At 66.4% G+C, this 25,844-nt stretch overlaps 3 protein-coding genes across 6 annotated transcripts; all 3 read right to left on the bottom strand.

Annotated features, from left to right (window-relative positions):
* Positions 1–244: 244 nt before the first annotated feature.
* Positions 245–15,983, bottom strand: VARS1 (valyl-tRNA synthetase 1). Of its 2 annotated transcripts, XM_073310481.1 has the most exons (31): positions 15,929–15,983; positions 14,451–14,839; positions 14,023–14,166; positions 13,213–13,363; positions 12,820–12,983; positions 12,335–12,419; positions 11,181–11,281; positions 10,668–10,795; positions 10,307–10,471; positions 10,073–10,154; positions 9,118–9,237; positions 8,912–9,020; positions 8,597–8,685; positions 8,386–8,476; positions 7,884–8,008; positions 7,024–7,127; positions 6,078–6,236; positions 5,601–5,691; positions 5,159–5,264; positions 4,942–5,012; positions 4,607–4,732; positions 4,401–4,505; positions 4,044–4,112; positions 3,850–3,928; positions 3,137–3,264; positions 2,826–2,981; positions 2,291–2,497; positions 1,717–1,828; positions 1,445–1,620; positions 725–874; positions 245–469 (listed from the first exon to the last, which is right to left on the bottom strand). In XM_073310481.1, the coding sequence occupies exons 2-31, from the start codon at positions 14,808–14,810 to the stop codon at positions 401–403; spliced, it is 3,822 nt and encodes a 1,273-aa protein (XP_073166582.1). In that variant the 5' UTR covers positions 14,811–14,839; positions 15,929–15,983; the 3' UTR covers positions 245–400. The 2 variants fall into 2 exon arrangements, with proteins under 2 accessions (XP_073166582.1, XP_073166583.1); XM_073310482.1 differs by lacking the exon at positions 725–874.
* A 1,077-nt stretch (positions 15,984–17,060) lies between these two features.
* Positions 17,061–20,919, bottom strand: LOC140897690 (uncharacterized). 3 transcript variants are annotated; one of them, XM_073310608.1, is made up of 7 exons: positions 20,412–20,919; positions 19,573–19,761; positions 19,200–19,352; positions 18,653–18,970; positions 18,419–18,513; positions 18,109–18,310; positions 17,221–17,417 (listed from the first exon to the last, which is right to left on the bottom strand). In XM_073310608.1, the coding sequence occupies exons 2-7, from the start codon at positions 19,748–19,750 to the stop codon at positions 17,284–17,286; spliced, it is 1,080 nt and encodes a 359-aa protein (XP_073166709.1). In that variant the 5' UTR covers positions 19,751–19,761; positions 20,412–20,919; the 3' UTR covers positions 17,221–17,283. The 3 variants fall into 3 exon arrangements, with proteins under 3 accessions (XP_073166710.1, XP_073166709.1, XP_073166711.1); XM_073310610.1 differs by having other exon boundaries at positions 18,109–18,184; XM_073310609.1 differs by lacking the exon at positions 18,419–18,513 and having other exon boundaries at positions 17,061–17,417.
* Positions 20,920–22,173: 1,254 nt separating this feature from the next.
* Positions 22,174–25,660, bottom strand: LSM2 (LSM2 homolog, U6 small nuclear RNA and mRNA degradation associated). Its single transcript, XM_073310765.1, has 5 exons — positions 25,544–25,660; positions 24,558–24,625; positions 24,149–24,179; positions 23,606–23,665; positions 22,174–23,234 (listed from the first exon to the last, which is right to left on the bottom strand). The coding sequence occupies exons 1-5, from the start codon at positions 25,544–25,546 to the stop codon at positions 23,109–23,111; spliced, it is 288 nt and encodes a 95-aa protein (XP_073166866.1). The 5' UTR covers positions 25,547–25,660; the 3' UTR covers positions 22,174–23,108.
* Positions 25,661–25,844: the final 184 nt, after the last annotated feature.

Raw genomic sequence — 25,844 nt, 5'->3', positions numbered from 1 at the left:
TGCCCCCTTTGGGGCCCAAATACCCCGCCGCTGGGGGGCGGGGGAAGTCAGACACAGTGCCCCACATCAAGGGAGGATAAAGGCCCACCTACTGTTAGTGGCGGAGGGAGCGCCCCCCTGGGGAAAGGCCCGCACTCAGCTCTGGCTGCCAGCCCGCCCCACATCCCTGGGTGCCCAGCGTCCCGCCCCGGCGCCCCGCAAGGCGCAGCCCCCACCCCCCAAACACCCCAAGGAAGACCCGAGCTTTTCTAAATCAGCAAAATAGTTTAATATCTCCAAAAATAATAGATTCGGCGGGTGGTGGGATGGAAAAAATCGGAGAGTGGAGGGGAAGGGGGGGTTGAGCCAGCCATGGGGCAGCCCCCCAGCAGGTGGGGAGGAGCTGCGGGGTCCATCCGTCTCAGATCATCCTCTGGAAAGTCTCCACCGCCTCCATCACCTTCTGCAGCTCGGTCCGGCTCTGCTGCAGCTGCGGGGGACACGCGGCCGGGCGTGAGGGGTGGGGCGGGGCCGGGCCCCCCCCGCAGCACAGCGCCCCTCCCAGCAACCCCTGCCTGGCCCCCCACATCGCAGCACCCCTGTGTCCCCCTTCCCAGCCTTGCCCCCTCCCCGCTCACAACGCCTCCTAGCGCCCCGAGATGGAACGTCCCTTCCTGACCCCAGCAGGGGGGCCTGGCCCTGAAGCATGGGGGTGGGAGTCCCCAGCAGGGGGGCAGCCGGATACCTTGGCAGCGTCGGCCTCCTGAACCTTGGGGGGCACCTTGGTGCCGTAATCGGGGGTTTCCATCCTCTCCTGCAGCCGCTCGATCTGCTTCTGCAGCTCGCCCTGCTTCCCGGCCAGCTTGGAGATCTCCTTCTCCGCGTCGATCAGACCCTGGGGGGGCACGGTGCCGTGCCCGTCAGCCGCCCGGACGCCGGGGTCCCACTCGCTGGCTCCGGCCCTTTGGGGAGAGCCCCCCGCAGGTCCACCCGGACGCCTGGGTCCCGCTCACTGCTCTGGTTGTCTAGGGGACAGCCCCCTGCAGGGCCACCCGGATGCCTGGGTCCCGCTCACTGCTCTGGTCGTCTAGGGGAGAGTCCCCCACAGGACCACCTGGATGCCAGGGTCCCGCTCGCTGGCTCCGGTCCTCTGGGGAGTCCCGCACAGGGCCACCCGGACGCCAGGGTCCCATTCACTGCTCTGGTCGTCTAGGGGAGAGCCCCCTACAAGACCACCTGGATGCCTGGGTCCCGCTCACTGGCTCCAGCCGTCTAGGGGAGAGTCCCCCACAGGGCCACCCGGACACCAGGGTCCCATTCACTGCTCTGGTTGTCTAAGGGAGAGCCACCTGCAGGGTCTCCCCGGACACCTGGGTCCAATCCCCATCCCAGTCTCCAGCCCCTTAGGGGCGAGATCCCTGTGCTGCCAGCCCGGATGCCTGGGTCCCACGCCCCAGCCCCTCACCTTGAGCAGCAGGTGGACAGTGCACTTGTCGGAGGCGACGGCCACGGCGCAGCCAGCAGGGGGCGCCTCACCCGGGCCCAGCACCCGCACCCGGCCGGAGGAGGAGAGGCTGCGGATATAGGGGGAGCAGCGGCTGGCGGCATCGGCCGCGCCCGAGTCCGGGCACTGCAGGAAACCTGGAGGGGGGGGGGGGGGGCGGGAGAGAGGTCAGGAGGTGCTGGGGGGGGTCATGGGTTTGGGAGGGGGAATCTCCCCCCCCGGCGGATACCCACAGTCGGCTCTGGTCCGGGTGAGGTTGTAGTCGGCCCGCAGGGAGCGCACGGCGCGGACGATGCCCAGCGAGAACTCCACCGTGCCCTCCAGGCCCCGGTCCCGCCAGCAGAACTGCAGCGGAGAGGAAAGGGTTAACGGTGCCCCTCACTCCCGACCTGCAACCCCTGGGCTCCTCCCCTCCCCCACAGCCCTGCGGGTGCCCCTCACTCCCGACCCGCAGCCCCTGGGTCCCCCCCCCCAGCCCTGTGGGTGCCCCTCACTCCTGACCCGCAGCCCCTGGGCTCCTCCCCCTGCCCACAGCCCTGCGGGTGCCCCTCACTCCCGACCCGCAGCCCCTGGGCTCCTCCCCCCCCGCCACAGCCCTGCGGGTGCCCCTCGCTCCCGACCCGCAGCCCCTGGGTCCCCCCCCAGCCCTGCGGGTGCCCCTCACTCCCGACCCGCAGCCCCTGGGCTCCTCCCCCCCCCCCCACAACCCTGCGGGTGCCCCTCACTCCCGACCCGCAGCCCCTGGGCTCCTCCTCCCCCCCCCCCCCCCGCCCTGCGGGTGCCCCTCACTCCCACCCCGCCGGTTACCTGCTCGGTGCTGGGGTAGGGGGTGACGCAGATGCTGGGGGGGGCGTGGGGGCCGCGGCGGGGCAGGCGCTGGAAAAGCTCCTCGCTGACGAAGGGCATGAAGGGGGCAAGGAGCCGCAGGCCGGCATCCAGGCAGGTGTAGAGGGTGCTGCGGGCGGCCGTCACCGCAGACGCCCCCCCCTCGGCGAACACGGGCTTCAGGCACTCCTGGGGGGAGGGGGCAGGTCAGCGCCGGTGCCCCCCGGGCAGGGACAGGCCCCATCTCCCAGAGCCACCCTGTTCCCTGTCCTGGGGCGGGGAGCCGGCGCCCCTGGGGGGGGGAAGCCCCGTGCCCCATCTCCCCCGCCCCCCCCAGCCAGCCACAGGCCGGCGTCCCGGGGGGGGGGGGAACCCCGTGCCCCATCTCCCCCGCCCCCCCCCCAGCCAGCCACGAGCCGGCATAGCTGGGGGGAAGCCCCGTGTCCCATCTCCCCCGCCCCACTCCCCCGCCAGCCCTGCGCCCGGGGACCAGCCCCCCCGAAGGCCCCCCCCTTACCAGGTAGACGTCGCAGAGCTCATAGAGCCAGAAGTTGTAGACGGCCGTGGTGACGGCCGGGAAGTCGTAGGCCCGGAACCCGGCGTCGCTCAGCTCCACGGCCAGGCTGAGCCGGCTCAGGATCCAGCGGTCGATCAGGCTCTCGGCGCCGCCGGGCTAGAGCCGGGGAGGAGAGACACCCGTGAGCAGGGAGGACGGCGCCAGGGGGGGCAGCGGGGGGCTCTCCCCAGCAGTCAGGGCTGGCCCCATTGCCCCAGGGCAGCAGGGAGCGGGGCAGGGGGGCTCGGCAGGGGGCACCGGGCCCCTCTCACCTCAGGTCCCGGCGGGGGCTGGAACCCGGGCCCCAGGGCGCGGACGGCGAATTTGGTGGCGTTCCAGAGCTTGTTACAGAAGTGCCGGTAGCCCAGGATGCGGTTCACGTCCAGGTTGATGTCGCGGCCTGGCGGGCGAGGCAAACGGGGTGCGGGGGAGACGGGGACAAAGTGGGAATTTGGGTCGTGTTTTCATGAGGCTGATCTGTGCCTCAGTTTCCCTAGGGCTCAGCATGGGAAGAGTTAAGAAGGCAGGGCAGGGCAGAGCGTACATCTCTGGGGTGGTGCAAATAGGGTGGTAAAAGGGTGAGCTGAAACCGACCTACGGCAATGGGAACCTCGCTGGCCAGCCCCCAGCCGTCAGCATGGGGCAGAGCCCGGCCCCGAGCCAGAGAACAAAGGGGGCAGGTGGCAGGGTGGTGCTGTGGAGATACCGGTGCCCACAGACAGGGAGACGGAGCCAGAGACCAAGAGGGAATTTTCTGTCATGTTTTTATGGGAACTGGGTGTGCCTCAGTTTCCCCGTGTACGTTGCACAGCTCCCCTAGGGGTGCCAAAGGGTCCCGGAGCGGCGCAGAAGGGGCTGGCTGGGGACAAACCCAGCCCAGACCAGCTGAGGGGCCGGGGAGCTGTAGGGTCTGGGAGCAGTGGGGTCGGCCCAGCCAAGGGGTCCCTCCCCGTGGCAGGGCTCGCGGGGGAAGCCGGGAACTCACCCTGGGAGGTGTACGCGCAGAGGGCGAAGCGCAGGGCGTCCGTGCCGCACTCCGGGATCCCGGCGGGGTAATCACTTTTCTGGGGGAGGCGGGGAGGGAAGAGAGGGATCAACTCCCAGCCAACCCCGTTATCCCCCCTCCCTGCCCCCCACCTTCGGCCCCACAGGTCGCCACTTCCCCCCCAAGCTCATCACCTGGCCCTGCCTGGCTCGCTCCACCTCGGCTGGCTCCAGGTTGCTCTCCAGGAGCTGCGCGTGCAAACCCTGCAGGGGGAGAATGGACACGGCTCAGGACAGCGCCGACCGGGGAGATGGGCCCAGCTGCCAAGAGCCTGAGCCCGTCGCCCAGAGAGCCACATGCCACCCCAGGAATTGCCACAAGTCGTTAACTCTGAAACCTACTGATGGACGCCTCCCGGCTAACCCCGCCTTAGGCACAAGCGGGGAGTCCCCTGCCGATCCAGTCGGCTGTTGGGCTACATGGCAGGGGCAGGGGTTCAGTAACATCTGGGAGGATGGGTTGGGGGCCAGATGTCCCCCGTCAGTGGTTACCTCCAGCGTGATCCCGCTGATCACATCCAGTGGGTCGATGACATTGCCTAATGACTTGCTCATTTTCCTTCCGTGGGCGTCGCGGACGACAGCGTGAAGGTAAACCTGAAACACAGCCGGGCGCGGTCAGGGTTGCCCCGAGGCCCCAGGGCGGGACTGGGGGGGCACAGTGCTGGCGGGGGGGAGGCGCCATGCCCCACTCTCACCTCGCGGAAGGGCAGCTTGCCCGTCAGCTTGAGCCCCAGCATGACCATGCGCGCCACCCAGAAGAAGAGGATGTCATGGCCCGTCTCCAGCAGGGTCCCCGGGTAGAAAACCTGCAGGTCTTCGCTCTGACAGGACAGACAGATGGTGATGGGACAGAGCCGGACGCCTGGGTCCCATTCCCCAGCCCGGTCCCTGGCCCCCCCAGGGGTGAGTCCGCTGTGCTGCTGTTCCGGACTCCTGGGTCCCATTTCCCACCCCCCAGCCCCTCCGAGGGGTGAGAGCCCTGCGCTGCAATCCCGGACGCCTGGGTCCTGTCCCCGCGTCTCAGACTCACAGAGTTGGGCCAGCCGAAGATGGAGAACGGGAAGAGGCCGGAGGAGAACCAAGTGTCCAGGACGTCGTCATCTGGGAACGAGTGACAGGGAGAGATAGACGGACAGACGTCAGTACAGGAGCCGACGGTGCACGCGCGGCAACCAGCAGGGGGCGCTGTTCTAAAAGCAGGTGCCCCTCACTCCCGACCCGCAGCCCCAGGACCCCTCTGGCCATACCTTGCCGCAGTGAGATCTTGTCCGGAGTCACCCCAAAGGCCTTGGCCGCTTTGTCCTTGGCCTCTTCTTCGCTCCGCCCGCTCACCCAGTATCTGCCGTCCGTGTCCTGGGTGGGGGGTTACCAAACGTCAGACACACAGGCCCGTCGACCCCGGCGCTCGCCCTCCTCCCCGGCTCAGACCCCTGGTCCATCTACCCTGGCGTCCTGCCCCTCCCGGCTCAGACCCAGGGCTCTAACCAGCCCGGTTTCCCCTGTTACAAAATCCTGTTGCAGTGAGTTCCACAGGGTAACGTGAATGAAAGCCGGATTCCCTTGTCTCAGTTTGTTTCCTCCTGCTGCCCCGCAATACTACCCCACATCCATGGCTTTGGGGTGGGCACTGACACAGATTCGCACCCCCCGCCCCCCACAGCTATTTCCTGGGGTTTCTGCCCCCCTCACCTCTCCGGGGGGCACCGAGGGGTCGTCGACAGTGACGAAGTAGGCCGGGATGCGGTGACCCCACCACAGCTGCCGGGAGATGCACCAGTCCCTGGGGGAGAAAGCGCCTCAGACGTCACCTGGGATATTACTGCCTCTTCGGGGCAGGGCAGGGCGGATAACAGATCTAGTACTGCTGCCGTACCACAGCCAGGGAGCCGGGGCCTGCCGGGGGGGGGGGTGGGGGCGCAGGTTCCAGCTGCACCAACACGGAGAGGTGTACTAAATAGGTGGATAAAAGCCCTACTACTGTGGCTGCAGAGGAGGGAGCGCTCCCTAGAGCTCAGCAGGCTGAAGGCAGCTAAAAGCCGGGGGGGGGGGGGGGGGTGTCCTCGTCCTGGGCGTTCATCTGACGTCCACCCACTCGACCCGGCTCTCGAGGTGGATAAAGGCCCGGCTATCGCCGCTGCAGCGGAGGGAGCGCCCCCAGGGCCTCACCTGATGTTGTCCATCCACTGGAACCAGGTCTTGCAGTGGAAGGGGGGCAGGATGCGCAGGTCCCCGCGGCGCACGGCGTCGGCCGCCCCCCGGGCCAGCCCCTCACAGCGCACGTACCACTGCGGCTTCAGCAGCGGCTCCACCACGTCCTTCGAGCGGCTGGGGGGGGGGGCGACAAATAGTCCCCGTGTCCTTCCGCCAGCCCCATCGCTCCCCTCGCGGGGCAGCCTTCCGGTGCCCCCCCTATCCCGCAGGAGCCCCCCACCCTCGGGGGCCTAACGGCGCACCGATACCCTTCACCTGTAAAAGTGACCCCCCCCGATACCCTCCGCACCCCCCCCCCCCGAGTCTCCCTCACCGATATCCCTCCGCCCCCTCACAAAGAGCTCCCCTGCCGGCCCACGGGCCGATATCCCTCCACCCCCCCATGCCAATATTCCTCCGCACCTCCCAGAATCCCCCCTTCTGCCCACATACTGATATCCCTCCACCCCCTCAGAGTCCCTGCCCGCCCACGGGCCGATATCCCCCCACCCCCTCACAAAAAGAGTTCCCCCTCCCAGATATCCCTCCTCGGCGTACCCCCCTTCTGCAAACGTATCCCTCCGCCACCGAGAGCAGCCCTCAGATACTCATCCCCCCACATCCTTCCTGATGCAGATATCCCTCCGCCCCAAGAGACCCTCCCCTTGCATCCCGCCTCCGTGTATCCCGCCACACCCCATCCCCCTCTGCAGTCAAACACGTCCCCCTATGCCATCAGCCCACCCCACGCGTATCCCTCCACCCCTCAAAATAGTCCCCCACTAATTCACACATCTTTCCCTCCCACTGGCAAATCACCCCCCCTTCACAGATACCCCTCCACCTCCCTCAGCAAGTGCCACTCTAACTCCCGCCCTCCTATGGGGATATCCCTCCACCCCATCAGAGAGTCCCCCCTCACCTGCACACCGGCACCACCATGGGGTTGTCCTTGACTTCCTTGAACAGCCCCTTCTGCTTCAGGGCCTCCAGCACAGCCCCCCGGGCCTCGAACCGCTTCATACCCTGCATTGGGGGGAGCAAGGAGGGTCAGACCCCTGGGGCCCATCCAGCCAGGTATCCCACTGCTGCCACCACGGATCAGACCCCTGGGGCCCGTCCAGCCGGGTACCCCACCCCTGCCACCACGGATCAGACCCCTGGGGCCCGTCCAGCCGGGTATCCCACCCCTGCCACCACGGATCAGACCCCTGGGGCCCGTCCAGCCGGGTACCCCACCCCTGCCACCACGGATCAGACCCCTGGGGCCCATCCAGCCGGGTACCCCACCCCTGCCACCACGGATCAGACCCCTGGGGCCCGTCCAGCCAGGTATCCCACCCCTGCCACCACGGATCAGACCCCTGGGGCCCGTCCAGCCGGGTATCCCACCCCTGCCACCACGGATCAGACCCCTGGGGCCCGTCCAGCCGGGTATCCCACCCCTGCCACCACGGATCAGACCCCTGGGGCCCGTCCAGCCGGGTATCCCACCCCTGCCACCACGGATCAGACCCCTGGGGCCCGTCCAGCCGGGTATCCCACCCCTGCCACCACGGATCAGACCCCTGGGGCCCGTCCAGCCGGGTATCCCACCCCTGCCACCACGGATCAGACCCCTGGGGCCCGTCCAGTCTGGTATTTCCTGCCCTAGATCAGACCTAGGAATCCCGGCCCCACCGGCCCAAGTTTGATGACCCGCTGCTGACACCACCAGTCTGACCCCTGGGCCCATCCCACTCAGTATCCACACCCCCACAAGCCCGCTGGTCCCCCCCATACCAGGAAGGGGGGGGGCACATTGATGAGGGAGCCGCTGTCGTCGATGATGGTGATGCAGTCCAGGCCATGTCGCTGCCCCACCTCGTAGTCGTTGTGGTCGTGGGCCGGGGTGATCTTCACCGCGCCTGGGGGGAGAAGGAGGGGCAGGCGTCAGACACGCCTGGCGATTAGCTGCTGCCCAGGGGCCTCTCCCTTTTCACCCCCAGCCTCACTCCAATCCCCAGGCACTGACCTCCCTGAGGCCCCTCCCACAACCCTGGGACCTGCCCCCAGCCCCATACTCACTCCACACCCCACAGCCCCTGTCAGAATCTAGGCCCCGCCCCCCCTTCACTTCCCTTGGTGGGGCCCCTTCTGTGTTTCACATCACACCTCCCTAGGCCCCGCCCCCATTCACTAGGCCCTGGGCCCACTGGCTCCTCTCTGTCAGGCCCCCCCATTAGGCCCCGCCCCTAGCCCCTCCCACATTCCCACCTCTCCTCCAGGCCCCGCCCCTACGTACCTGTCCCAAAGCCCATGTCCACGAAGTCGTCGCAGACGATGGGCATGCGCCGCCCGGTGAAGGGGTGCAGGACGCACTTCCCGTGGAGATGCTGGAACAGGGAGGAGAAGAGGGGGGTCACAAGGGGGACCCCAAAACCAGACTGCCCCAGGGGTCACCCAGCAACCCCCTCCCTCCCCAAGCTCACACGTTGCCCACCCAGGGCAGGTACCTGGTAGCGGGGGTCCTGCCGATGCACGGCCACCGCCGTGTCCCCCAGCATGGTCTCCACCCGGGTCGTCGCCACGACAACCTCCTCCTCTGTGGGGAGAGAGTCACATGGTGAGAGCCCCCCCCGAGCCAGCCCCTCCCCCCCCCCCCCCCCCCGGATCAGAGCTGGTGTCCCTACAGGGGACAGGCCCCATGCCCTATTCCCTGCCCCCCTGAGCCAGCCAGTCCCCGCCCTGGGGCCTGATCGGAGGGCGCCCCACAGAGGGGAAAGGCCCCGTGTCCTGTTCCCTGCCCCCGTCCCCTTCCCTGGCCCTACCTGAGTCCTCGAGCTTGTAGGCGAATGACACCAGCACCCCAAATTCCACCTTGTCCTTGTACCCAGGGACGGGCAGGAGGGTCCGACCGGGCAGCTCCTTCTTATCCACCTGTGGGGGGCAAAGCCGAGACGTCACCGACCTTCCCGCCAGCCCCTCTAGTTGGACCCCGCCCCAGCTCAGAGCCCCAGGCCCAGCTCCCCCCCACCTCGATGTCGGAGATGGCAGAGTGCAGGGTGCAGGACCAGTTGACCAGGCGTTTGCTGCGGTAGATCACCCCCTCCTCGTGCAGCCGGACGAAGGCTTCCTGGACAGCACAGGACAATTTCTGCGGAGGAGCAAGAGGAGAGGTGAGATCCCTGCCCCCGGCCGGAGAGACATTGGACCACACATCCCTGTGTCCTGTGCCCCGCACTGCTACCCACGGAGGGAGATTCTCCTATGCGCAGAGCAAGTTCCCACGGGGCTGGCTCCGACCCACGCTGACCCAGTGTGACCTCTGACCCCCCCTCCGGGGATGGGGATCATGGGATGTTCCCCGCACTGGGGGTGGGGGGCACGCCACTGCATAGGGCAGAACTGGGGAAAGGCTGGGGGGGAAGTGATAGGAGCTGCATGAACTCACTCCGGGGCCAGAGGGGAGCCAGCGCCTCCTATAGGACACATCTCCTGGGTCCCACCCCCCACCCCCCTGACCTAGTCAGTCCCTGCCCTGGGGCCAGATGGGAGCCAGCACCCCCTAGAAGGGAAGGGCTCCGTGTCCCATTCCCAGCCCCCCTGAGCCAACCAGTCCCTGCCCTGGGGCCGGAGGGGAGCCGGCGAACCCTAGAGGGGAAGGCCACGTGCCCCATTCCCCGCCCCCCTGAGCCAGCCAGTCCCTGCCCTGGGGCCGGAGGGGAGCCGGTTCCCCCTAGAGGGGCCAGGCCCCGTTCCCCATTCCCAGCCCCCCTGAGCCAGCCAGTCCCTGGGCCCGGCAGGGAGCCAGTTTCCCCCTAGAGGGGCCAGGCCCGGCACCCCATTCCCGGCCCCCCCGAGCCAGCCAGTCCCTGGGGCCAGAGGGGAGCCGGTTCCCCCTAGAGGGGCCAGGCCCGGCGCCCCATTCCCAGCCCCCCTGAGCCAGGCAGTGCCTGGGACCGGAGGCCCCCGGCCCCAGGCTGACATACCGGGTCCATCGTGAAGCAGGCTCTATCCCAGTCCATGGACGATCCGAGCTTCTTGAGCTGATGGTAGATCCTGTCGCCCTTCCTGTGGGGAGACGGAGGAGAGTCAGGGCGGCGCTAGGGGGCGCTGTGCTGCGGGGGGCTCTCCCCTGGCAGCCCGGGCTGGCCCCCAGGCAGCGACAGGGGGCTGTGCTGTTGGGGGGGGGGGGGGGGAAACGCCCCGATCCCGGCACTCACTCGTTCTTCCATTTCCAGACCTCGCGGACGAACGCCTCCCGGCCCAGGTCGTGCCGCGTCTGCCCCCGCTCCCGCCACAGCTTCTTCTCCACCACCACCTGCGTGGCGATGCCGGCGTGGTCGCAGCCCGGGTTCCACAGCGTCGTCTCGCCGCGCATCCGGTGCCTGCGGGACCCACAGCCGGGGTGAGGGGCACCGGCAGGGATGGGGGGCTGCAGGTCGGGAGTGAGGGGCACCGGCAGAGCCGGGGGGGGGGGTTGGGGGCTGCGGGACGGGAGTGAGGGCACCGGCAGAGATGTGGGGGGGTTTGGGGGCTGGGGGTGGGCGTGAGGGGCACGGGCAGAGCTGGGGGGCGTCTCACCAGCGGGTCAGGGCGTCCTGGATGGCGTTGGTGAGCGCGTGGCCCAGGTGCAGCGAGCCGGTGACGTTGGGGGGCGGGATGCACATCATGAAGAGCCCTTTGGGGTTCCGCTCCGAGACGCACTGCCGCTGGCGGGTGGGGGAAGCAGGGGGCGAGTCAGGAGAGCCCAGACCGTGTGTCAGGACCCCCACACCAGCCCCGAAGGGCGAGTCTCCGCGAGCACATGAGGCCGGTGGCCGGAGCCCCCGGGGCTGAGTCTCGGGAGGCCAAGGCTGGTCCCGGTTCGGCGGCACCCGAAATAACCCCACACATGGGTGTGGGTGCGTCAGCGCCCCCTGCTGGAGGGGACCAGCCCTGCCCTTGGTATGCGTGAAAGCGCTCCCCCTGCTGGCCCACCGAGAACCATCCCACCATGTGTCTTATTCCCCCTACTGCTCCCACCCACGGGGGTGATTCCTGTTATCTGGGGGCCACATGATTCCAGGCTCAGGCCCCCCGCCTGGGCCCACTCACCCCATACTCAGGTTTGAAGAAGCCCTGGCTTTCCCACCACGGGTACCAGGCCGCCTCCACATACTGCGGGCTGTAGGCGTCGGGCATGGGGCCGGTCACGTCTGCAGGGGAAGGAGAGAGCGCCCTGAGCAGGGACCCCCCCAGTGTCCTGACCCCCCCGACCCCGCACTGGGAGGGAGGGGCCCATGGCAGAGCAGCGATTGGGGACGAACGGCACACGTCTGTCCCCGTTAACCAGCCAGGCATCGGCCCGCCTTCGTCGTCAGCCAAGCCGGCTCCAGGGCCCGAAACGTTCGGCAGGAGTCTTCCCTAGATTTCTAAAGCAGATCTGTCAGTCGGTCGTTTGTGTTTGTCCACTCCCGAACTAACCAGCCCCCCAACCCATCCCCCCAACAACCATCCATCCAATAACCCACCCACCCCCCAACCAACCAACCAAACCCCCAACAACCCAACCATCCCCCCCAATAACCAACCAACCCCAAACCCATCCCGCCCAATAACCCAATCATACATCCAACAACAACCCACCTCCCTAAACCAACTAACCCCCCGATCCATCCATCCACCCCCCGAACCAACCCATCCCCCCAACAACCATCCATCCAATAACCCACCCACCCCCCAACCAACCAAACCCCCAACAACGCAACCATCCCCCCCAGTAACCAACCAACCCCAAACCCATCCCCCCAACAACCCTGCCACCCCCGAACCAACCAACCCCTCACAATCCATCCCCAACAATCCTTCCAACAACCCACCCAGGCCCAAACCAACCAACCCCCCAACAACCAACCAACCCCAAACCCATCCCTCCCAACAACCCAATCATCCATCCAACAACCCATCCCCAAACCAACCAACCCCCCGATCCACCCCCCAACCATCCATCCACCCCCCGAACCAACCCACCCCCCCCAACAACCCACCCCCCGAACCAACCAACCCCTCACAATCCATCCCCCCAACAACCCAACCATCCATCCAACAACCCACTGCTGGCAGCATCCCCCAACCCCACTGGCTGAGACCAGCACCAACCTCCCCTTTGCCGTGGGGGGCCTGGGTTCGGGTGGGGGGCCCTGGTGCTGAGCAGCCCCCTTCTCCCCCCTGACTCACAGCCAGAATGCCTTCCCCCCGCCCCCCAGTACCTTTTTTCTCCCCCGGGTGTGTGGGGGCGTCGTAGGTCAGAACCCCGGGGTCTTTCTTCTCCTTCTTCTCGGCTTTTACCTTTTTCTGGTTCCCGCGGGAAGGATTGTGGGAAAAGGAGAAAAGAAAAGAGAAAGGATGCGTCACACTGCCCTTCGCCACCGGGGGCGCTGTGCTGCAGGGAGCGAGGTGGGGGGCAGCATGGGGCGCCAGCATGCTCATCACCCTTCGACTTCTCCCCCAAAGAGTTGGGGTGGGAACCCCGGCGTCCTGGCCAGGCCCCAGCTCGGCTGACTCGACTGTGTCCTCGCTAAAACCTAGCCTGTGATTTCAAAACGGCTACACGGTCCCCTGCCCTCTCCCAAACTCTCATGCGGTGTTCCACGCGGCTGCTCCCCAGCCGCCCCGCCCCAGAGCTGGCTGCATCTCAGTACCGGGCGGGCCAACCCCAGGCAGCGTTCCCCAGAGCTGGCCGCGTTTCTCTCACCTCCCCCTGCTGCTGTTGGCTTTTCTCCTTCTTCTGCTGGAATTTCTCCAGCTTCTCTTTCTTCTTTGCCTCTTTCTTCAGCTGAGAGGCGCTCTTGACCGGGGCCTCCCCAGGGCCAGGGGCTGACCCCACTGCTGGTCCCTTCTCTGCAGGCCCCACATGCTCTGGTGGGGGGAAAATCAGGCTGGATTGGACCCATGAGCCCATACAGCACAGTATTCTATGCCTGCCACCATGAATCTGAGCCCTGGGTCAATCCAGCCCAGTATCCCCTCTGTAATATACAGCAGCAGGGAGTTCCGCAGGCTACCGTGAAGCCAACGCAGCAGGGGCATTCCAGGAGGAGGAGGCTTGGAAGGGGGTGCTCTGGGCAGGTGTTGGGGGGTCACTTACCCTGGGTCTTCGGTCTGGGGGTGTCACCCCCACGCGCCTGCTCACACAGCTTCACCGGCCCCAGCACGGCCTGAAACTGGGGCTGGTTGACGCAAGTCAGGAACCAGCGCAGGACGTTGGGGTAAGGAGCCCGGCTGGGGGGGTCCAGCACCTGGGAAAAGACCATGAAAGATTGGGGGGGGGGTTCATTATCAGTATGGGGGGGCAAGGGAGATACCACTATTGAAACAGGGGTGGGAAGGGAAATTAGGAGATACCAATATTACTCCAGGGTGGAGGAATGAGAAGAAATCCTTAACAGAATGGGCGAGGGGGAAGATACCATTATTGGAGTGGGGAGGGTGACAATATCAGGAAATACCATTATTCGAATTGGAGGAGGCAGACCACATCAGGCGATACCATTACTAGAATGGGGGGGGGGAGAGATACCATTACCAGAATTTGAGGGGGAAAGGGAATATCAGGCAATACCATCACTGGAATTGAGGGGGGAAAAAGACACCATTATTGAAATTGAAGAAGGGAGACACTATTATTGGCCATAAAGGTCCGGGGGTGGCGGGGTGGAAACAATATGGGTTCCCAACCAAAACTGACCTTCCAGTCCCCCCCCACCCCCAAGATGTCCTAATGGCCGCCCCACCCAATCCCCGCTCCCCAGTGTGTGGGGGAGAGGGTGGGGGTATCTTGCCTTCTCAGTCCCCCCCACCCCATTTCCCACCCTTCCCCTGACGCACCCACCCCCCACCCAGCAGGTGGGAGAGTGGGTCGTGGGGAGCGGGGCCAGAGGGGAGCTGGGGCACCCACATATTTGTAAGGCAGCAGCAGGGCACAGGCCACAGTCACGTCTGCCAGCGTCACAGCCTCATCCACCAGGTACGTGCGCAGTTTCAGGTGCCCGTCCAGCACGGCCAGCGCCCGGCGCAGCTCGGCCACCGCCCGCTCCACCACCTGGGAAGGCAGAGAGAGACCCGCCAGGGTAATGCAACACACACGGGACCCAGGAGTCCAGGCTCCTACCCCACTCCACAACCTGCTGTTCTAACCACTAGACCCCACTCCCTGCCCTGGGAACCCAGGAGTCCTAGGGCCCACCCCCGCTCTAGGCCTCTCCCCTTCCCCTGACTCCTCTTCGAGGAGTGGGGAGAGAACCCAGGAGTCCTGGTTCCTACCCCTGCCCTAACCACTAGACCCCACTCCCCGCCCTGAGACCCCAGGAGTCCGGGCGATCTCACCTGCTTGCTCTGCTCCGCCAGACCCAGGGCGGAGAAGGCGGCTGTGCATGCGGCAGGGGCAATCTCCCCTTCAGCGTAGCTCACCCACTGCTGCACCAGAGCGCCCCCCGCTGGCCCCTGCCCCCTCAGCCGCTCCGGGGACAGGAGATGAGCCACCGCGGCCGGGCCCGAGACCCAGACCCCCAGCCGGCTCTCCAAAGCCGGCAGCTTGGGCAGGGGGCAGGGGGCAGGGGGCTGCGGGGGGAGCCCCTGCTCCGGCAGCTCCACCACCTCGGGCAGCGCCGGGGCATAGCGGGCTGCGATCAGCACCCGGTGGTTCTGGAAATTGTCCGGGTGCGGGGAGAGATACAGGGTGGGCATGGCGCGGGCTGGGCACCCCGACGACAGGCCTGGGGACGGAGAGACAGAGTTGATAAGACAAGGGGCCCTTGCCCTGCAGGGGGCGCCGGCTCCCATCGGGCCCCAGAGCAGGGACCGGCTGGCTCAGGGGGGCGCGGAATGGGGCACCGGGGCCTGTCCCCTCTAGGGGGCGCCGGCTCCCACCTGCCCCGGTTGCTGGGCTCTGACACCCGCGGGGCTGATGCAATCCCAGAGCCCAGACCCGCCTCCCTGGGGCGGGGCCGAGGGAGCTTTCATTGGGGGAGGGGCGATCCAAGCAACCCCCCCAGCCCCAGCCAATGGCCCTAGGTACCCAGCCCCATCACCGCCCACCACAGGATGGACCCCAGGCAGCTCAGAGGGGGGCAGATGGGGTGGGGGGGGATGCAACTGAGAGGTGGGGATGGGGGGAAGCGGTACCGTCAGGTTCATTTTGGGGGGGGGGCAGGAGGGGCTGGGGAGGGAGGGGGTGTTAGGCCAGCGAGGTGGGGGGCTGGGAGGGTCTATGGGGCAGGGGGGTGTCAGGGCTGGGTGCTGTGGGGCGGGGGTGATGACAGAATGGCTGTGGGGTACGGGAGGTGCGTGGTTGGGGCGGGGGGGCTAGGACGGGGAGGTGGGGGGCTGGGAGGCTCGATGGGGCAGGGGGTGTCAGGGCTGGGGGGCGGGGAGGGGTAGTGTGGGGGGCTGGCGGTGGTTGTGGGGATTAGGACGGGGAGGTGGGGGGCTGGGAGGCTCGATGGGGCAGGGGTGTCAGGGCTGGGGGGCGGGGAGGGGTAGTGGGGGGGGCTGGCGGTGGTTGTGGGGATTAGGACGGGGAGGTGGGGGGCTGGGAGGCTCGATGGGGCAGGGGTGTCAGGGCTGGGGGGCAGGGGAGGGGTAGTGGGGGGGCTGGCGGTGGTTGGGGGGATTAGGACGGGGAGGTGGGGGGCTGGGAGGGTCTATGGGGCAGGGGGCGGGGTTCTATGGGGCAGGGATGACGGAGGGGCTGTGGGGCAGGGGAGGGGCTAGGAAGGGGAGGTGGGGGGCTGGGGGGCAGGAGGAGAGTGGGGGATGGTTGGGGAGGCGGGGGGGGCAGGAAGCACCAGCCCCCCCCCCGGTACCTGCGCTCCCGGCAGCTGCTCCCGGCCCCACGTGTCTCCGCCTCTGGCTGCTCCCCGGCTGCAGGACCCGCCCCGGGCTGCCCGCAGCGCCGCCTGATCCCAGCGACCCCGCGCCAGCTGCTCCCCGCCTCCCGGCCCGCGCTGCCCGGGTCACCCCCAGACCCCGGGGACGCCCCGCGCCCCACTCCGCCCTAGCTCGGCCGCGGGGCGGGCTATTTCTGGTCAGGCCCCTCCCGAGGCAGCCCCAGCCGGGGTCCTCACCCACACGACCGGCACTTGGAGAGCCATAGAGCGCTAAGGGTTGGTGGAGAGAGCGGCTGAGTCACGAGCCCTAGAGCCGGAAAAGAGCATAGAGAGGGAAGGCTCTGGGGAGCATCCCCTGGCGGCGGGAGTGAGTCACTGCAGCTCTGTACGGTGACTACTGGGGGTAGGGGGCACTCTAGGGAAGGGAGAGGGGGTGACCAGTGGGGTAGGGGAGGAGAAATGGGGGCTGGGGCAGGAGAGCCAGCCCATCTTGGACACCTGGGTTCATGACCCCACCCCATCCTTGGCTAGAAGCGTAGGGGAGGGGGGAGTACAAACCCCCGATAAGATATTTGTCCCCACCCCACACATGCTGCTTGGGGTGGGGGCTGGGTTTCAGAGCTCACCCCACCGTTTTCTTATTCTATTATCCCCCGCGCAGCTTGGATCCGCCTTGGTGGAGATGCTCAGTGTCCGTCCCGTCCCCCCACTTGTGAGCAGTTACCTCAGGGCTTTCAGATCATTCCCTGGGGGTCCCTTTTGGACAAGGAAATTTCATAGAGATAGGAATAGAACCCAGGAGTCCCAGCTCCCCGTGCTCTAACCACTAGGCCCCACTCTCCCCCCTGAGCCAGGGAGTGAGCCCAGGAGTCCTGAGTCCCTCCCACCGACAAAGGGCCAGGGACTCGGAGGTGTCAAAAAAGCTTCTGTATTGAGTTTCAGAGTAGCAGGAATGTTAGTCTGTAGTCGCAAAAAGAACAGGAGGACGTGTGGCACCTTAGAGACGAACCAATTTATTTGAGCATCAGCTTTCGTGAGCTACAGCTCAATGCATCCGACGGAGTGAGCTGTAGCTCACGAAAGCTGATGCTCAAATAAATTGGTTCGTCTCTAAGGTGCCACACATCCTCCTGTTCTTTTGGTATGGAGTTTGGTGATTAGAAAATAAGATCAGATGGAACCGGAGCCCCAGGGGAACCACTCCCCAGTCACAGCTCTCCCAGGCGCCCCCTGCTGGGAGGATGCAGGGTGTCAGGCCGCGGGGCGCCCCCTGCTGGGAGGATGCAGGGTGTCAGGCCGCGGGGCGCCCCCTGCTGGGAGGATGCAGGGTGTCAGGCCGCGGGGCGCCCCCTGCTGGCCCCCTGCTGGCGGGACGGGGCTCTCAGGCAGCCCAGCTTGTTGCGCAGCGAGTTCTTGATGACGGCGGCACTGCTGGGCTGGAACTGGGACTGACCCACAGCATAGGCTGAGGGGGGAGAGAAAAGTGGGGTGAATGGCAGCAGGATCCTCTGCCCCGGAATACCCTTATGATGGACCAGTCCATTATAACCCCCCCCCGGGCCAAATTATTGCCTTGCCCTCCCGGGCTACACCATGACCTCAGCCCCCATCCAGGCCGTACCACCATTAACGCCCTCAGGCCGTACCATAACCTTGCACCCCCTGGGCCGTACCACTGCCTGCCCAACCTGAGCCGTACCATCACCATGACCTCCCCCACCCAGGCCATACCATTGCCTGACACACACTGCTGGGCCATACCATCATCCTGCCCTACCCTGGGCCATACCATCATTGCCCCCGCTAGGCCATACCCCTGGGCCATACCATTGACTGACCCTGATCCCTGGGCTATATCATCATTACCCTGCCCAGTCCGCACTGCTGCCTGCCCCCCAGGCCATAGCATCATTGTCCCTCCCAGTCCATACTACTGCCTGACCACGCCCCCCTGGGCCATACCATCATGGCCTCTCCCAGTCCGTACTACTGCCTGACCCCCCCCCCGGGCCATACCATCATGGCCTCTCTCAGTCCGTACTACTGCCTGACCCCCCCCCCCACCGAGCCATACCATCATTGCCTCTCTCAGTCCATACTATTACCTGCCCCTGCCCACCCAGGGCCATACCACTGCCTGACCCCCCCGGACTCACCCACGATGGCGCTGACGACGGGGGGGCTGAGGCGGTGCAGCCCGTTCTCCCCGGACAGGTTGCTCCGTGCCTGCTCCTGGCGGGAGAAGAAGACGTCGAGCAGGAGCCGGGCCAGGGCCGTCTGGCTGCGGGCGCTGGAGTGGGCCAGGGCCAGCTGGGTGGGGTAGAGGAACACGCCCCCTCCCGACACCAGCTCCTGCATCTGGGGGGCAGGGAGGGGAGCACAGAGGAAAGTGGGGGAGGAGACTGTTATAATAGGGACCCCTGGTTCCCCACTCTCCCCCGCTGCACTCCCTGCCCCTCAGCTCACCCCATGTTTCCGAGGTAGCGCAGGGTCCTCATAGAGCCCGGGCTCCGGTCGCACGGAGCTGCCGTCCACCTCCCCGGACGGCTCCACAACACCCCCTGCAGCGGAGACAGGAGTGACCACTTGCTCCCATGCTCCTCCACGAGAACCCAGGCGTCCGGGCTTCCAGCCCTGTCCCCTTGCTCTGACCCACCAGACCCCACTGTCGTCCTAGAGAACCCAGGCGTCCGGGCTCACCAAGTCTCTGGGCCAGCACAGCATTCTGAGCCTCCATCTTGGCGTATCGGTCCCTCAGCACCTCCAGTTCCTGCCGCATCCTCTCGCACTCAGGCCTGGTGCAGAGCTCGGTCGGCCCTGCCCGGACACCTGGGTCCACAGGGCCAGGGGAGCAGGGAACCCCGCAGCCAGAGCTGTCCACGTGGGAGTAGTCGGGGGAGGAGGAACGCCAGGTTTCTGAGGATGAGGTGCTCTGGGGGGTCACCCGACCCTCGTCCTCGGACACCTGGGTCCCCTCAGGGTCGGGCACCGAGGTGGTGACGTCATTGGCATCACCTCCTGGAATGAGACAAGAAACATTCACTGAATGAGACTTCTTGGCCTCTAGAGGAATGGGACCCAGGCGTCCGGGATGGCAGTGCAGCGCTCACCCCAGGGGGCTGAAGACCGGGACAGGAAATGGGACCTAGGCGACCGGGACAGCAGTGCCGGGCTCTCACCCCTAGGGAGCTGGAGACAGGGATGGGATACGGGGACCCAGGTGTCCAGCACGGGGGGCAGCACCCACCTGTGTTGTGTTTCCTTCTCTCAGAGGGCACTCTGTCCCGTCTCCATGTCGCCACCTGGCGGTGGGGGGCCCCCCGCAGTGTCCTGGCCCCCCAGCTGCTCCTGGGACACCCCCCGGCCCGGACCTGGATCCACTTCAACTCCTGCCTGTCCCCTGCGGAGAAAGAGACAGGATGGAGGGACGGACAGGGGGTGTGGAGAGGATGGAGGGACGGACGGAGAGGTGCAAGGGGGGATGGAGGGAGGGACGATGGAGGGACGGACGAACGTGGTGGGGACGGACGTGGCTGCGTCCGGACTGAGCCGTGGGTGGGACGAGGGGGGAGGCCAGTGCAGCATGGTGCCCAGCCTGTGGGGGGCACTCGCTCACTCACCGCTGAGGGCCAGGATGCGGGCGCGGTTCAGCCCCTTGAAGAGGGGGCACCGGGCCTCCACCTCCTGGCCCGGCCGGTAGCGGGCGGGGTCCCGGCGCGGCTCGCTCACCGCCGCCAGCTCGATGATGCTGGAGAAGCCTTCGTCCAGCCAGTCCACCAGGGCCAGGCGCGCCGGCATGGAGAGCACCCCTGGGGAGAGACGGGGTGAGCCCCCTGTACCCCCACCCGGACCCCCGCCCCAAGACGGGGTGAGCCCACCGTGTCCCCTGCCCAGCCCGAAGATGGGGTGAGCCCACCGCGTTCCCTGCCGAGCCTCCCGTCCCAGCACCCCCTGCTGAGCCCACCCGGGCACCCTCTGGGGAGAGACGGGAAGAGTCCACGGTGCCCCCTCATCTGCCACTGCCTGCCCAGCCCCCTGCCAAGCCCCCACCCCACTGCCCCTGCCCACACCCCAGCACCCCTGCCCTGGCAACCCCACACAGCCCTGCTCCCCAGAGCACAGCGCCCCCACCCCACTCCCTGCAGTCCAGCACCCCCTGCTGAGCCCCCGCACCACTCCCCCTGCCCCAGCACCCCCTAGCACGGTGCTCCCCACTGAGCCCCCTGCCCCGCTCCCTGCAGCACGACACCCCCTGGCACCTCACTGGGGCATGGGGGCCAGCCCTGACTGCCAGGGGAGAGCGCCCCCTACCGACTCAGACTCCTTGCCCCCTGCAGTCCAGCTATGGGGCCTGTTGCATTAATGCTAAATATTGGGGTGGGGTCCCCCAAAGGCCAAGGGCCCCTCACGGTCCTGTCATGGCCCCCTCCCCACCACCCATTCTGCAGCAGGAAGGTACCTGGGTTTCTCCTTTTGCCTGCAAATTCTGCTCCTGTCTCCTCGGCTTGCGGCCAGCTGCAAAGGCTGCTGGGAATGGGGGGGCAGAAAGGGGTGGGGTCCCCCCTTTCCTCTCTCTTCTCCCCCCCCCCCCAGCAGTGGCACCAGCTGCAATCGGCCCCCAGGGGTCTGCTAACAGTTTGCAAATGGGACTGGCGGGGGGTGGGGGGTGCCTCTGAGTTAGTGGAGAGGGGCTGCTGCTTGGGGGCTCTGGGGGCCTGGATGGGAGGGATCAGCCCTGCTGGTGCAAAGCATTTGCCAGATGTTTGCAGAGCATTTGCGGCTGGGGGGGGATGTTAACCCCTGGGTGCGCAGGCTGCAGGAAGGGATGGGGATTCGGGGAGTGTTTATGGGATTGGGGTGGGGCTAAAGGGTGATCATTTCGATAGGGAAGGAGGAGCCAGGGAGAGAACCCAGGAGTCCTGGCTCCCAGCCCCCCCCCCCCGCTCTCACCACTAGACCTCGCTGCCCTCCCAGAGCTGGGAGAGAACCCAGGAGTCCAGCTCCCAGCCCCCACCCACTATACCCCACTGCTCTCTCTGTAGAAGCATGACTGCAGACTCACCCAGCCTTCCCATTGGCTGGCACTGCATCCCCACCCATCTCACGCCATCCAATCAGCAGCTGCTTTTGGGGTGAAGTAGCCAATCCTGAACCTCAAGGCGGAACCCAAGACAGTTAAAGGGGCAGGACCCATGTCAGTGACCTCACCTCAGGAAGGGGGATTGCACAATACTCTTCAAGGGGGCGGGACTTCAGGAGCCACTATGACATCATCAAGCCACAGCTCTCAGCCTGGCCAGTGAGGTCATGGCTACTCTTAAAGAGGGCAGGGCCTGATGACATCACTAATGGGAGGAGCTTAGAGGAGCCCACTGAAGGCAGTCCAGTGAAAGGGGTGGATCCTTGTCTGATGACATCTTTTTAAAGGGGAGGAGCATGGAGTTCCCTGATGATGTAATATTTCTTAAACGGCAATATCCCTTAGGACAGGGTATGTGAAAAGGGGTGGAGCCTGTTAATGCAATAAGATCTGTGGGCGGAGCCTGCTATAAGAGTGTTTGCAGGGGCAGAAAGTTAGTGAAAGATGAGGTCACCCTGAGAAATGGGCGGAGCCTGATGAGTAACATTTAAAGTGCCAGGACCCCATTGGACAATGATGTAACACGAAAGGGGCCATGCCTTCCACAGGGTGAGGTCATAGTAAGTGTTTGATGATGCAATATTATTTAAAGGGACAGGCACCATTCTGTGCAAAAGAGAACATGGACCACGCTGAAGGGACCGACTGGGCAGCCGCTCCCCCCATCCGCTCTGGGGGCCCTGAACACACCACCAGCAACAAGGGAGCAGACAAGAGAAGACTGGGTCATAGCTGTGGGCCCGGACCCCTGGCCTCTCAGCCCTGCTGTGGCCTAGATTGCTCGGAAGAGTCTGAGGAAGTCGTATCGCTCCATGCCTCAGCTTCCCCACATGTGGAACATGGATCGATCCAGGCATCTGGGGCCCTACATGGGAGCCCAACTTCTGCTCCCGTGTGTGTGTGTGTTGGGGGGGGAGGTGCGAAGCAAAAATCAACCGAAGCATCCAGAAGCCAGGACAGCAGCTCAACATCTACAATGGGCAGGGCGGGGGGGTGCGCGGAGATGAACCCGGGCGTCTGGGCCAAGAGAGGACGCTGGACTGGAGCGGACCGTCGACCTCGCCACAAACAAGAACAAAAGTTTGTAACCAGGCTCCAAACTTTTATTCCACCTAAGTCTTTGAGCCACGAATCAAACATACAAAAAGCCCTTCAGCCCCCTCAGCCCAAACCCTAAAAAAAACTTCAGCCCCCCACCCCCCGTGAAATGGAGAGGAAATTCAAACACCCCACAACTCTTCCAGATTTCTGCCCGCTGGGGAGTGACTGGGGTTAATGGCACCCCAGGAGCTCAGTCCCTGCCCCCGCCCAAAGATATGGTGGGGGGACTAAACACCCCCCTTACAGAACAGGGAGAAATTAGAGTTTAAAAATAAAAATGAGGGTTAACTGGCCATGGCCCTGGAGGTGAAAGAGGAGGGCTGGAGAGATTCAAACCAGAACTAAAAGGGACCCCCTGCAAAATCTTTTCCCCAAAGGGGGAGAGACACAACAAACCTAGGAACTGCCCCGATATTCATCCCATGAGAGATAAGCAGCTCAGGGAGCACACAGAATTCAGGTGTCCTAGATCTGGGGATATCGGGGGGCAGGGGGATTGAACCCAGGCATCCAGGGCCCTAGAAAGGGCACAGCCCCACCCAATTCTCTAGAGTAGAAGCTGAGCCCCCATGCAGGGCCCCGGGTTCCCCTCTGCTCTTCCTGTTCCCTCCTGAGCACAAGCTCAGACAAACCCAGGAGTCCGGAGGCCTGGGCTTGCATAGGATGAAAAGGAAGAACCCAGGCCTCCGGGCTCCTGGATAGGGGCTCAGCTCCTGCTCCCAACCAGGACGGGGAGCAGCCACGGACCCAGGCGTCCGGGAGCACCAGTTGCCCCATGGTCCAGTGGCAGGAGTTGCCAAGCAGGGAGGATTTTACGGCTGGCAGGGAAGCAGCCGGGTAGGGCGGGTCTCTGTCCAGGGCCCCCTGCGACACGGGGGGGGGGGGGGGGCGTGTTTTGGTGAGCGGTGGGGGAGATCACTGCTTCTGCTGCAGAGCCTCCTTGCGTGCGGCGTCCTGGAGCAGCTGCGTGTCCACCTCGTCTGCCGGCAGCTGCACGTAGCGCACCACGGAGCCCCGGATAAAGCAGTTCTTCACCGACAGCTGGGGAGAGAGAGAGAGAGAGACCGGGGTGAGGGGGAGCGCCCCGGGCTGGCTGGGGGGCTGTGGGAGTGTGGGTGTGTCAGGGCCCGCCCCCCACGTGTGTCCCCGCCCCCTGCTGGCTGGGGTAGGGGGTCAGCATCTGCCCCCCTGCAGGTTGGGAGGATCAGACCCCACCCCCTGTGTCTGTGGCCCCGCCCCCTGCTGGGATGGAGACCAGGACCCCAGACCCACCCTGAGAGAGATGCCATCAGCACCTCTGATTCCCGCCCCCCCCCCCCAGCCCCCCAAACAACCTCCCGCTGCCCACTCACTTCCCACGCACTCCACCAGCAGGGCCCCCTCCACCCCTCCCGGGGGGGCTGGCCCCTTACCATGTGGGGGTACTTCTCCGGATCCGTCACGCTGATGTCGGTCAGCTTGATGTTCAAGTACTGGCAGGACGGACAGACACATGGACGGTTAACACCCAGACGGAGGGGGGCAAGCGGCTGCCTTCTGCATCGCTCTGCTGAGAAAGCAGGGGGCAGGGGATGGGGCACGGGGCAGGGGATGGGGCACGGGGCCTGTCCCCTCTCGCGGGCACTGGCTCCCATCTGGCCCCAGAGCAGGGACTAGCTGGCTTGGGGGAAGAGGGGAGCCCGCAGGGGGCCTTTCCCCAGTAGGGGGCACCAGCTCCGATGCAGCCCCAGGGTGGGGCACAGACTGGCTTAAGGTGAGGCGGGGGGGAGATGAGGCCTTCCCCCTCTATGGGCACCAGCTCTGATCTGGCCTCAGGGCAGGGGGCAGGCTGGTTCGGGGGGCAGGATCGGGGGGCGCCGGCTCCGATCCAGACCCAAGAGGTGTAGGGGGGGATCTCCTGGGCCAGGCCCACCGAGGAGGGGACACGCCCTGAAAATAACCTGGACGTTTCTCACCTGATCCACAGAATGGAGGGTCCCACAGATACTGCAACAGAGAGGGAGGGGTGTTACCACAGGGAAACGGGGCACAGTGGTTACAGCGGTGAGGGGTGCGGGGAGCCCGGACTCCTGGGTTCTACCCCCGCTCTGGGAGGCGAGTGTGGCCTGGTGGGTTAGAGCAGGGGGTCTGGGAGCCAGGACGCCTGGGTTCACTCCCTGGCTCTGGGAGGGGAGTGGGGTCTGGTGGGTTAGAGCGGGGGGGTCTGGGAACCAGGACGCCTGGGTTCACTCCCCGGCTCTGGGAGGGAAGTGGGGTCTGGTGGGTTAGAGCGGGGGGGTCTGGGAGCCAGGACGCCTGGGTTCACTCCCCGGCTCTGGGGGGGCTAGTGGTTGGGGGGGGGGGGGGGCTGGCACGAAGACTCACCTCAGATCGTTTTTCAACTCCACCACCACGTCCTTCCCCACCAGGGATTTGAAGAACGAATAGAAAAGCTGCGGAGACGAGAGGGGGCGGGGGGGGGCGAGGTGAGACCCCCCTTGGAGAGACAGAGACATCACTGCTCCCCGCCCCCCCACTGCCCCCCTTGGTCCGGGGCACCTGACCACCACCAGCCTGCGGCCACCCCGTGCTCCCTGACCCCATCCTCCTGCTGCTCAGCGCCCCCCCCGCTGGTGCCCCCCCAAACCCTGGGGCCAGCCGTCGGGTCGGGGGGGGGGGGCTGATGCATGTCAGCCCCCCGGAGCCCCTCCACGCCGCACCCAGCGAGGGGGCCTCCAGCCAATGCCCCCCCCCGGCCGGGGGCCCCCCACTTGCCTCCAGCAGCTGGAGAAGTGTAGGACACTGTTCACCCAGCGCCCCCCCGTTATCCCCCGGCTCCCCCCCCCGTGCAGCCCCCGGCTCCCCCCCCCCCGCGCAGCCCCCCCCCGTTATCCCCCGGCTCCCCCCCCCGCGCAGCCCCCCCCGTTATCCCCCGGTTCCCCCCCCCCGTTATCCCCCGGCTCCCCCCCCCCCCGCGCAGCCCCCGGCTCCCCCCCCCGCGCAGCCCCCCCCCGTTATCCCCCGGCTCCCCCCCCCGTGCAGCCCCCGGCTCCCCCCCCCGCGCAGCCCCCCCCCGTTATCCCCCGGCTCCCCCCTCCGCGCAGCCCCCCCCCGTTATCCCCCGGTTCCCCCCCCCCGCGCAGCTCCCGGCTCCCCCCCCCCGCGCAGCCCCCCCCCGTTATCCCCCGGCTCCCCCCCCCGCGCAGCCCCCGGCTCCCCCCCCCCATTATCCCCCGGCTCCCCCGCCGCTCCCCCAGCCCTGCGCGCCTCCGGGCTCCCCCCCCCGGGCACACTCCCCGCTCCGCCCCCCCCCGCATGCTCCCCTCCCCGCGGCGGGGGTTCCCCGGGGGGCAGTGACGTCACGCCCTCACCATCCCGGCGGCGCGAGCCGCGTGGAGCAGCCTGAGCCCGGCAGCAGCGATCGGGATCGGGCCCGGGCCGCGCAGGCGCACTCAGGGGGCTTCGTTCCGGCGCGCACTCCGGCGGATGGGGGCGGGGCCGCTCCCTCGCCACGTGACCCAGGACTTGGGAGGGGGAGCGGGGAGGGGACGCTCTTAAAGGGGCCGCTCCCTGTTTCTCCTCTTCTTAAAGGGGCCGCCGCGTGTTACTCAAGCTCTTAAAGGGGCCGCTACCCAATACCCAGGCTGGCTCTTAAAGGGGGCCCCGCCCATT

This window comes from Lepidochelys kempii, chromosome 14 (assembly GCF_965140265.1).
Source record: "Lepidochelys kempii isolate rLepKem1 chromosome 14, rLepKem1.hap2, whole genome shotgun sequence".
In the NCBI taxonomy this organism is placed as follows: domain Eukaryota; kingdom Metazoa; phylum Chordata; order Testudines; family Cheloniidae; genus Lepidochelys; species Lepidochelys kempii.
The sequence above is the reverse complement of the archived record's forward strand: the minus strand, read 5'-3'. Positions and strand labels throughout refer to the sequence as shown.

Bases quoted from the DNA above. Each gene is read 5' to 3' on its own strand.
- VARS1 (XM_073310481.1), bottom strand. From the start codon at position 14,810: ATGCCCACCCTGTATCTCTCCCCGCACCCGGACAATTTCCAGAACCAC. The intron at 9,238-10,072 runs GTATGTCAGCCT...GCTCCTCCGCAG, and splicing joins CCTGCTTCACGATGGACCCG to AAATTGTCCTGTGCTGTCCA. The intron at 875-1,444 runs GTGAGGGGCTGG...GTGCCCCCCCAG, and splicing joins CTGTCCACCTGCTGCTCAAG to GGTCTGATCGACGCGGAGAA.
- LOC140897690 (XM_073310608.1), bottom strand. From the start codon at position 19,750: ATGCCGGCGCGCCTGGCCCTGGTGGACTGGCTGGACGAAGGCTTCTCC. The intron at 18,514-18,652 runs GTGAGCCCGGAC...TCTCCGCTGCAG, and splicing joins TGTGCTGGCCCAGAGACTTG to GGGGTGTTGTGGAGCCGTCC. The intron at 18,311-18,418 runs GTGAGCTGAGGG...CCTGCCCCCCAG, and splicing joins CGCTACCTCGGAAACATGGG to ATGCAGGAGCTGGTGTCGGG.
- LSM2 (XM_073310765.1), bottom strand. The intron at 23,666-24,148 runs GTGAGAAACGTC...CCGTCCTGCCAG, and splicing joins CCCTCCATTCTGTGGATCAG to TACTTGAACATCAAGCTGAC. The intron at 23,235-23,605 runs GTAAGGGGCCAG...CTCTCTCCCCAG, and splicing joins CGGAGAAGTACCCCCACATG to CTGTCGGTGAAGAACTGCTT.